Consider the following 11288-nt stretch of genomic DNA (forward strand, 5'->3'; position numbering starts at 1 on the left):
GGACGGGCGAAGACGCTGCCGCTGCCGGAGCTCCCGATGTCGGCCCCCACCCAGGGGCCTGCGGGCTTCCGATATACACGCGGCCCGCGGCCGAAGCCTCCGAAGGCAGCCAGCTCCGCAGATGGTTAGTCCGGTCCGCGGGCTCTGTGAACCAGAGCCCCAGGTGGTCCCAGCTGGAGGCCGCCAGCTCCAGGTGTTTGGCCGGTGGTAGGCCGCAGCGGGAACGGAGACACGACACAGAAACAAAGGTCGCGTCTCCGTTCGGAAGAGACAATTTTACAGTCCCCCCACACACACACACACACACACATAGTACACAACCACAAAAAACACTACATCACATCTAAACATTACAATTAAGACAAAAAACAACAAAAAACACAAAAGACAAACGGACTGCAGCTGCTGGGCAGCGCCGCCATTTTGGATCATACCTGACAATATCATTTGAACCACTTTTACAAAGGTAGCCCGAGGTAGCTGGCCACCAAATAGACCGTGTACGTGTGTGAGTGTCCACTTTCTGCTTCAAGACGTCTGTACGGAGTTTGTACGTTCTCCCCGTGACCTGCGTGGGTTTTCTCCGGGTGCAAGAGTGATCATAATATGGTAGAGTTCTTCATTAGGATGGAGAGTGACAAAGTCAATACAGAAACAAGTGTTCTGAACTTAAAGAAAGGTAACTTTGAGGGTATGAGGCGTGAATTGTCCAAGATAGACTGGCGATTGATGCTGAAAGGGTTGACGGTGGACATGCAATGGAAGGCATTTAAAGGTCGCATGGATGAACTACAACAAGTGTTCATCCCAGTTTGGCAAAAGAACAAACTAGGAAAGGTAGTGCATCCGTGGCTAACAAGGGAAATCAAGGATAGTATTAAAACAAAAGATGAAGCATACAGATTAGCCAGAAAAAGTAGCATACCAGAGGACTGGGAGAAATTCAGAGTCCAGCAGAGGAGGACAAAGGGCTTAATTAGGAAAGGGAAAATAGATTATGAGGGAAAACTGGCAAGGAGCATAAAAACAGACTGCAAAAGCTTTTATAGATATGTCAAGAGAAAAAGATTAGTTAAGACAAATGTAGGTCCCTTGCAGTCAGAAACAGGTGAATTGATCATAGGGAACAAGGAGATGGCAGACCAATTGAACAAATACTTTGGTTCTGTCTTCACTAAGGAAGACATAAACCGTCTGCCGGAAATAGCGGGTGACCGGGGGTCTAATGAGATGGAGGAACTGAGGGAAATCCAGGTTAGTCGGGAATGGTGTTAGGTAAATTAAATGGATTAAAGGCAGATAAATCCCCAGGGCCAGATAGGCTGCATCCCAGAGTGCTTAAGGAAGTAGCCTCAGAAATAGTGGATGCATTAGTGATAATTTTTCAAAACTCTTTAGATTCTGGAGTAGTTCCTGAGGACTGGAGGGTAGCTAATGTAACCCCACTTTTTAAAAAGGGAGGGAGAGAGAAAACGGGGAATTATAGACCAGTTAGCCTAACATCGGTAGTGGGGAAAATGCTAGAGTCAGTTATTAAAGATGTGATAGCATCACATTTGGAAAGTGGTGAAATCATCGGACAAAGTCAGCATGGATTTACAAAAGGCAAATCATGTCTGACGAATCTTATAGAATTTTTCGAGGATGTAACTAGTAGAGTGGATAAGGGAGAACCAGTCGATGTGTTATATCTGGACTTTCAGAAGGCCTTCGACAAGGTCCCACATAGGAGATTGGTGTACAAACTTAAAGCACACGGTATTGAGGGTTCAGTGTTGAGGTGGATAGAAAATTGGTTGGCGGACAGAAAGCAAAGAGTAGGAATAAACGGGTCCTTTTCGGAATGGCAGGCAGTGACTAGTGGGGTACCGCAAGGCTCAGTGCTGGGACCCCAGTTATTTACAGTATATTAATGATTTGGACGAGGGAATTGAATGCAACATCTCTAAGTTTGCGGATGACACGAAGCTGGGTGGCAGTGTTAGCTGCGAGGAGGATGCTAGGAGGCTGCAGAGTGACTTGGATAGATTAGGCGACTGGGCAAATGCATGGCAGATGCAATATAATGTGGATAAATGTGAGGTTATCCACTTTGGCGGCAAGAACAGGAAAGCAGAGTATTACCTGAATGGTGACCGATTGGGAGAAGGGGAGATGCAACGTGACCTGGGTGTCGTGGTGCACCAGTCATTGAAAGCAAGCATGCAGGTGCAGCAGGCAGTGAAGAAAGCGAATGGTATGTTGGCATTCATAGCAAGAGGATTTGAGTTTAGGAGCAGGGAGGTTCTGCTGCAGTTGTACAGGGCCTTGGTGAGACCGCACGGGGAGTATTGTGTGCAGTTTTGGTCTCCTAACCTGAGGAAAGACTTTCTTGCCTTAGAGGGAGTACAGAGAAGGTTCACTAGATTGATCCCTGGGATGGCGGGACTTTCATATGAGGAAAGACTGGATAGACTGGGCTTGTACTCGCTGGAATTTAGAAGACTGAGGGGGGATCTTATAGAAACATATAAAATTCTTAAGGGGTTGGAGAGGCTAGATGCGGGAAGATTGTTCCCGATGTTGGGGGAGTCCAGAACCAGGGGTCACAGCTTAAGGATAAGGGGGAAGTCTTTTAGGACCGAGATGAGAAAACATTTCTTCACACAGAGAGTGGTGAGTCTGTGGAATTCTCTGTCACAGAGGGTAGTTGAGGCCAGTTCATTGGCTATATTTAAGAGGGAGTTAGATGTGGCCCTTTTTGCTAAAGGGATCAGGGGGTATGGAGAGAAGGCAGGTACAGGCTACTGAGCTGGATGATCAGCCATGATCATATTGAATGGCGGTGCGTACAGGCTCGAAAGGCCGAATGGCCTACTCCTGCACCTATTTTCTATGTTTCTATGTGCTCCGGTTTCCTCCCGCACTCCAAAGACGTGCAGATTTGTAGGTTTCGGTAAAATTGTAAGTTGTCCCCAGTGTGTGTGGGGTAGTGCTAGTGTGTGGGGATGTTTCTGTGCTGTTTCTCTAAACTAAACCCCAAAAGACTTAGGATCACCAGGAATTGGGTAAGATTCCTTCCCATCTTTCCGTTTGCTCTGCCTCAGACCGGCACAGTCGGTTAGAGTTGCTGCTTCACAACGCCAGGCAGTGAAGAAAGCTAATGGCATGTTGGCCTTCTGAGCGAGAGGAGTTGAGTATAGGAGCAAAGAGGTCCTTCTGCAGTTGTACAGGGCCCTAGTGAGACCACACCTGGAGTACTGTGTGCAGTTTTGGCCTAACATGAGGACGACATTCTTGCTATTGAAGGCGTGCAGCGTAGGTTCACGAGGTTAATTCCCGGGATGGCAGGACTGTCATGTGATGAAAGAATAGAAACATAGAAAATAGGTGCAGGAGGAGGCCATTCAGCCCTTCGAGCCAGCACCGCCATTCATTGTGATCATGGCTGATCGTCCCCCAATCAGTAACCCGTGCCTGCCTTCTCCCCATATCCCTTGATTCCACTAGCCCCTAGAGCTCTATCTAACTCTCTGTTAAATCCATCTAGTGAATCGGCCTCCACTGCCCTCTGTGGCAGAGAATTCCACAAATTCACAACTCTCTGGGTGAAAAAGTTTTTTCTCGCCTCAAGTTTTAAATGGACTCCCCTTTATTCTAAGACTGTGGCCACTGGTTCTGGACTCGCCCAACATTGGGAACATTTTTCCTGAATCTAGCTTGTCCAGTCCTTTTATAATTTTATATGTTTCTATAAGATCCCCTCTCATCCTTCTAAACTCCAGTGAATACAAGCCTAGTCTTTTAAATCTTTCCTCATATGTCAGTCCCGTCATCCCAGGGATCAATCTCGTGAACCTACGCTGCACTGCCTCAATTACAAGGATGTCCTTCCTCAAATTAGGAGACCAAAACTGTACACAATACTCCAGATGTGGTCTTACCAGGGCCCTATACAACTGCAGATGAACCTCTTTACTCCTATACTGAAATCCTCTTATGAAGAATGGAGCGACTGGGCTTGTATTCACTAGAATTTAGAAGGATGAGAGGAGATCTTATAGAAACATATAAAATTATCAAGGGATTGGACATGCTAGATGCAGGAAACATGTTCCCGATGTTGGGGGAGTCCAGAACCAGGGGCCAGTTTAAGAATAAGGGGTAGGCCATTTACAACTGAGATGAGGAAAAACTTTTTCACCCAGAGTTGTGAATTTGTGGAATTCTCTGTCTCTGAAGACAGTGGAGGCAGTGGATTAAATTTCCAACCATTCAAGTGTAAAGCACTTACCAAATACAACTGTACTTCATGGCCTAAACTCAAGGCAGACTGAGTATGTGGTTAACTCAGGAACAGCTTCTTAGCCTCTGTTATCAGGCTTCTGAGCGGTCCTTCCACAAGCCAAGGTACTGTCTGATTCACCTCTACCCCATTGCGGACATTGGACTTTGTCTCTGGGACTTTGCGCTACAATGCTGAGAACTATATTCTGCACCCTGTATCTTCCCCTTCTCTACATATTATCCTTGAATTTGACTTGCATGTATGTGTGTATAGTATTTGATCTGATACCATGCGAAACAAAGATTTTCACTGTACCTCAGTGCACAACAGTAATAAACCTAAACCTTCCATGTTAGTATTTCAGTTCATAAGTGATAGGAGCAGATTTTAGCCATTTGGCCCATCAACTCTACTCCGCCATTCAATCGTGGCTGATCTATCTTTCCCTCTCAACCCCATTCTCCTGCCTTCTCCCCAGAACGGTCTGTCTGTCCTTCTACTGTTTTGATTATTTTAAGTATGTATTAAAAGTATGTTTTAGTGTTTCTTGGTTTGTTTTATGTAGGGGTGGGGGGGGGGGGGGAATTGGGGGAAACTTTTTTCCAATCTCTTACCTCGACGGTGATGCGATTTTTCTCCGTGTCGTATCTCCGTCCCCACTGCGGCCTAACATCGAGGAGTTGGCGGCCTTTCCTGGAGACCGGCCCGGCCCTTCAAGCCACGGGCGTGGGGCGGACTTTACCATCGCGGAGCTGCGATCCTTTGCCGAGGATCGACTGTGAAGAGCTCCAACCGTGGGGCCTGTGGACTTTAACATCGTGAAGCCCGCGGTCTCTGGTAAGAAGAGGCCGACTCGGGAGCTCAATGCCGCGGAGAGTTTGTCAACCGCCCCGACGCCGGAATTTGATCACCCCGACGTGAGGGCCTCGGACAGTCGGCAGCGGCGACTGTGGACGGTTCAACAGCCCCGACCGCGGGTGAACAAAGAGGAAGATGCTCGAACTTTATCACCTTCCATGACAGTGAGGAATGTGGAGTCCACTGTGCTGGATGTTTATGTTTTGTGGCTGTGGGTCTTGTTGCTTTTCACTCAGTATGGCTGTATGGTAACTCAAATTTCACTGTACCTTAATTGGTACATGTGACAATAAATTGAATTTTGAATCTTGAATCTTGAACCCCTGACACACGTACTAATCAAGAAATTCACATTAATTACATATGGAATAATATTTTTCAGTGAGCTCACAGGGGACAGTATAGAATAAATACTTTATTTCAATAGACTGGACAGTTTCCCCCACAAGTTAGCAGGTGAGATTGCTGGGTGAAAATACTCTCTGTATATCTGTCGGTAGGAATGCCTCGGCACCTCAACCTAACTGTCGTTGGCATAGCGAGTTGGGTCCTTTTTCAGAGACAATTCGTGGTCACGGTTGCCCCAGGTGTAAACCAGGTACGATATCACAAATGCTGAGGGAAAAAAAACCCAAATCTGATTCAGATCAATGAACATATTATTTTCTACCATAGGTAATAAAGAACGCAGCACAGTCATGCTGACCCTCGGACTATCCTTCATCGGACTTCACTGGCTTTACCGTCCACTAAACGTTATTCCCTTACCATGTATCTGTGCACTGTGCACGGCTCGGTTGTAATCATGTATTATATTTCCCCCGGCTGGTTAGCACGCAACAAAAGCTTTTCGCTGTACCTCGGTACACGTGACAATGAACTAAACAGTCTCTTCCAACATGAAACCTATTTTAGACACAAACTGCTGGAGTAACTCAGCGGGTCGGGCAGCATCTCTGGAGAACATGGATAGGTGACGTTTCAGAGTGCTGGAGTAACTCAGCGGGTCAGGCAGCATCTCTGGAGAACATGGATAGGTGACGTTTCACAGAGTGCTGGAGTAACTCAGCGGGTCAAGCAGCATCTCTGGAGGACATGGATAGGTGACGTTTCACAGAGTGCTGGAGTAACTCAGCGGGTCAGGCAGCATCTGTGGAGAACATGGATAGGTGACTTTTCGGGTCAGGACCCTTCTTCAGTTTGAAGGATTCTGATCTGAAACGTCACCTATCGATGTCCTTTAGAGATGCTGCCGAACCCCCTACATTACTCCAGCACTTTGTGCCTTTCTTGGTAAACCATCACCTGCAGTTCCTTGTCTACAGGAAACGCATTTTATTCAGGTCAAGCGCCCCCCCCCCCCCCCCCCCAGACTCGCACCAATTTCTCCCCTCCCCCGATATTCCTCATCTGGCTTCACAATTTGCAACTCTTCAATCCTTTTGTCATGCAGCTTTTTTTCATCTCTGGCCTTTGTCCAACCATCTGCCTACACTCCCCCTCCCAGCCTGTGTTCACCAATTACTCGCCACACTTAATCCTGCCCTTTCTTTCAACTCACTTTCTTTCCTCCCCAACCCCCCCCCCCCCCAGTATCAGTCTGAAGAAGGGTCTCGACCTGAAACGTCACCTATCCAGTACTGCCAGGGGTGGTGGTGGTGGAGGCAGATACAATAGCAGCGATTGAGGCTTTTAGATAGGCAGATGGATGCACAGGAAATGGAGGGGATATGGATCATGTGCAGGCAGGGGAGATCATTCTCCAGAGATGCTGCCTGACCCGCTGAGTTACTCCAGCACTCTGTGAAACGTCACCTATCCATGTTCTCCACAGATGCTGCCTGACCCGCTGAGTTACTCCAGCACTCTGTGAAACGTCACCTATCCATGTTCTCCAGAAAAGCTGCCTGACCCGCTGAGTTACTCCAGCACTCTGTGAAACGTCACCTATCCATGTTCTCCAGAGATGCTGCCTGACCCGCTGAGTTACTCCAGCACTTTGTGTCTTTATTCAGCTCAAGTATGTGATGAAATTCCCTCAAACTTTATTTCACCACTCTCCGATCCAATGCGACATTTAACCATTGAATTCAAGTTTTCTTAAAGCAGAGTATAAACCTCAGATTACAAACCGTAGATTACATAGAGTTCGCATTCTCAAAATTCATACTCGCCCCAGCAAATGCATATTCACTTGATTTTTGAGCTTTGTTAAGTGAAAAGCCATGGTGAAATGCAGATATATTCATCACCCATGTGAAGTACATTTGCCTACATTATGCAGGGAATGTTGGCTAATTGGATATAATTAACGTGCAGATAATACTGGTGAATGAGGTAAGCAGCAGCTACACTCGAGGACATTAGCGAAAAGGACCCTCAGTCTGAAGAAGGGTCTCGACCGGAAACGTCACCCATTCCTTCTCTCCTGAGATGCTGCCTGACCTGCTGAGTTACTCCAGCATTTTGTGAATAAACACCTTCGATTTGTACCAGCATCTGCAGTTATTTTCTTATACTAGCTATAAGGAGAGGTTGGACAAACTTGTCTTGTTTTCCCTGGAGGCTGAGGAAGACCTGATGGAAGTAGATAAAACGATGAGCTGCATTGATAGGATCGACAGCCGGAACGCCCCCCCCACCCCCACCAGGGTGGAAATACCATGGAGTAGAGAGCATGGCTTTAAGGTGAGGAGCACAGATTAAAGGAGATGTGTGGGGTATATATTGTTATTTTTACACAGAGGATGGTGGGGGGCCTGCCATGTACTGCCAGAGGTGGAGGCAGACACAACAGCAGTGTGTGAGCACATGGATGTGCGGTAAATGGGGGCGTGTGGATCACGTGCAGAGGAGATTATTTTAACTGGCCATCATGTTAATGTTTCAGATCACAGGTTGTATGATTGTAGAAGGGTCATTGGAAAAGACATCAGTGAGGCCACATTTAGAATATTGCGTTCAGTTCTGGGCACCATGTTAGAGGAAAAATATTGTCAAGCTTGAAAGGGTTCGGAAAAGATTTACGAGATGTTGCCAGGACTAGAGGGTGTGAGCTACAGGGAGGGAGAGGTTGAGCAGGCTGGGTCTCTATTCCATGGAGCGCAGGAGGATGAGGGGAGATCTTATAGAGGTCATCTATAATCATGAGAGGAACAAATCGGGTAGATGCACAGTCTCTTGCCCAGAGTAGGGCAATCGAGGACATAGGTTCAAGGTGAAGGGGAAAAGATTTAACGGGAATCTGAGGGGTAACTTTTTCACACAGAGGGTGGTGAGTATATGGATCAAGCTGCCAGAGGAGGTGGTTGAGGCTGGGACTATCCCACCGTTTAAGAAACAGTTGGACAGGAACATGGATAGGACAGGTTTGGAGGGATATGGACCAAGCGCAGGCAAGTGAGACGAGGGTAGCTGTGACATTGTTGGCCGGTGTGGGCGAGTTGGGCACTGTATCACTCTATGACTCTATGAAGTGATACTAGTTCACTGTGGGCCAGAGAGCCTGTTCTTGTGCTGCACTGTTCTATGTAAGCTAATTAGTCCGGGTGTCAGGGGTTATGGGGAGAAGGCAGGAAAATGGGGTTGAGGGGGAAAGATAGATCAGCCATGATTGAATGGCAGAGTAGGCTTGATCCCTATGACTTCAGACCTTATCAACTCTGTGTATTGATCTTTTGTGCGCTTCTATTCAATAGCAATAGGTGCAGGAGTAGGCATTCGGCCCTTCGAGCCAGCACCACCATTCAATGTGATGATGGCTGATCATTCTCAATCGGTACCCCCGTTCAAAAGGAGCACAGCACCAATATAAACGTACACGGCAGGAGGCAGCTTACACAGAGCATGACATGGGAGCGCGCACCACGTGTGAAGCTGCTCGGGATGTTTTTAATCAGTGTGGCATGGTGTCACCGGAGGCCACATCGGGAACACCGGATGCGGTCGATGAGGTTAGAGGCTGCACGGTGGCGCAGCGGTAGAGTCGCTGCCTAATGGCGCCAGAGACCCAGATTTGATCCTGACTACGGGTGCCGTTTGTACAGACAATGTACGTTCTCCGCGCGACTGCGTGGGTTTTCTCCGGGCGCTCCGCTTTCATCCCACACTCCAAAGACGTACAGGTTTGTAGGTTGTCTTTGGTAAAATTGTAAATTGTCCCGTGTGTGTGTGCGGGGATCGCTGGTCGGCGCGAACTCGGTGGGGAAAGGCCCTGTGTGTGTGTGCGGGGATCGCTGGGCGGCGCGGACTCGGTGGGGAAAGGCCCAGTTTCCGCGCTGTACCTCCAATCTAAAACTAAACGAAATTTGCTTTTGGTGCAGAAATGGGTGGCGGCAAAGACTCGGTACTTACGGGGGACAACGCGAAAAACCTGCCCACGGAAACGCCTCCATGAATTGGCGATGCCTTTGGAGAAGTAATTTGCAAAGGCCTCTGTTCAAATGGGGAGAGGGTGTAGGTGATGATGTGACGCACCCTGGCCAATTCTCCAAACCGTGACCCATCCTGTCGCAAGTCCAAGTCCAAGGAAAGTCCAAAGGCTCTGTAGAAAACAGACAGAATGAATCGCCAGGTGTGACACAGAACCACTGCTCCAACTCTGTGTGGATTGTGCTGACAGGCCCGTTGAGCTGCTGTAAGACTTTTATTGTAGGAGCAAGGAACTGCAGATGCTGGTTAGTACACACAGTCTCTAACAATCCAGCCCCCGGTAACTAGCTCCTCCCTCGGCAACCCGCCCCTCATCAGGCCCGCACCCTCCCCCCTACCCTCTCTCCCAACCCCCCCCCCCTCCCCCCCACTCCCACCCTCCCCCCCCTACCCTCCCTCTCCCACCCTCCTGCTCCCCTCCCCCAGTCCTGGCACCCTCTCTCTCCCCTCTCTCTTCTCTTCCTCCCCCCTCCACTTCCCCTCTCCCCCACCCTCCGTCCCCTACTCTCCCTCTCCCCACCTCCCCTCTCCCACACTCTCCCCCCTCCCCAGTCCCAGCTCCCTTTCTCTTCCCCTCCCTCCACTCCCCCTCTCTCCCCCTCTCTCCCCCTCTCTCTCCCCCTCTCTCTCTCCCTCTCTCCACTCCCCCTCTCCCCCACCCTCCGTCCCCTATTCTCCTCTCCCACCCTCCCCTCTCCCACTATCCCTCTCCCTCCCACTCTCCCCAGTCCCTTTCTCTTCCCCTCTCTCCACCGCGCCTCCCTCTCTCTTCTCCTCTCTCTCTCTCCTCCCTCCCTTTCCACTTTCCCCTTCCCTCCCCCCCCCCTCCCACCCTCTCCCCCCCCCCTCTCCCACCCTCTCCCCCCCCCCCTCTCCCACCCTCTCCCCCCCCCCCCCTCCCACCCTCTCATCTCCTCTCCCCCCCCCTCTCTCACTCCTCTCCCCCAGTCCTGGCACCCTTTCTCTCCCCCTCTCTCTTCTGTTCCTCCCCTCCCTCTCCCATCTCCCCTCTCCCCCCTCCCTCCCCCCCTACCCTTCCTCCCCCCCCTCTCCCCTCCCCCCCCTCTCGACACCCTCTCATCTCCCCCCTCTCCCCCCCTCCCCCTCCCCCCCCTCTCCCCTCCCCCCCCTCCCCTCCACCCTCTCCCACCCCTCTCCCCTCCCCCCCTCTCCCCTCCCCCTACCCTTCCTCCTCCCCCCCCTCTCCCCTCTCCCCCCTCCCTCCCCCCTACCCTTCCTCCCTCTCCCATCTCCCCCTCTCCCCCCCTCTCCTACCCTTCCTCTCCTCTCTCCCCCCCCCCCACCTCCTTTCTCTCTCTCACCTTCCGTCTCCTTGGTCCCGACCAACAATGGCGGCGCCGCGGCCCCGCCCCGCGCCCTGCGCGCTGCGTGATGCGTGCTGCGTCACCGCGCACGCTGCGTCAACGTCATGTAGGCGGGGTAGGTGATGGCCCTAGGTGTGCAGGAGGGATTGCAGGTGCAGGTACACAGTGTTGGGGTGCAGGTACACAGTGTTGGGGTGCAGGTACACAGTGTTGGGGTGCAGGTACACAGTGTTGGGGTGCAGGTACACAGTGTTGGGGTGCAGGTACACAGTGCTGGGGTGCAGGTACACAGTGCTGGGGTGCAGGTACACAGTGTTGGGGGTGCAGGTACACAGTGCAGGTACACAGTGTTGGGGTGCAGGTACACAGTGCAGGTACACAGTGTTGGGGTGCAGGTACACAGTGCA

The 11288-nt window shown here is 50.4% G+C and overlaps 1 protein-coding gene across 1 annotated transcript; it reads right to left on the reverse strand.

The window, feature by feature from the left end:
- Positions 1–5521: 5521 nt before the first annotated feature.
- On the reverse strand, positions 5522–10987 carry uqcrq (ubiquinol-cytochrome c reductase, complex III subunit VII). The gene is given in 4 exon segments (XM_078411257.1): positions 5522–5740; positions 9479–9559; positions 9562–9668; positions 10965–10987. Coding segments are annotated over 4 exon segments (306 nt in total). The 3' UTR covers positions 5522–5645.
- Between the last annotated feature and the right edge of the window lie 301 nt (positions 10988–11288).

The sequence above is a fragment of the Rhinoraja longicauda genome, chromosome 14 (assembly GCF_053455715.1).
Source record: "Rhinoraja longicauda isolate Sanriku21f chromosome 14, sRhiLon1.1, whole genome shotgun sequence".
NCBI lineage: Eukaryota > Metazoa > Chordata > Chondrichthyes > Rajiformes > Arhynchobatidae > Rhinoraja > Rhinoraja longicauda.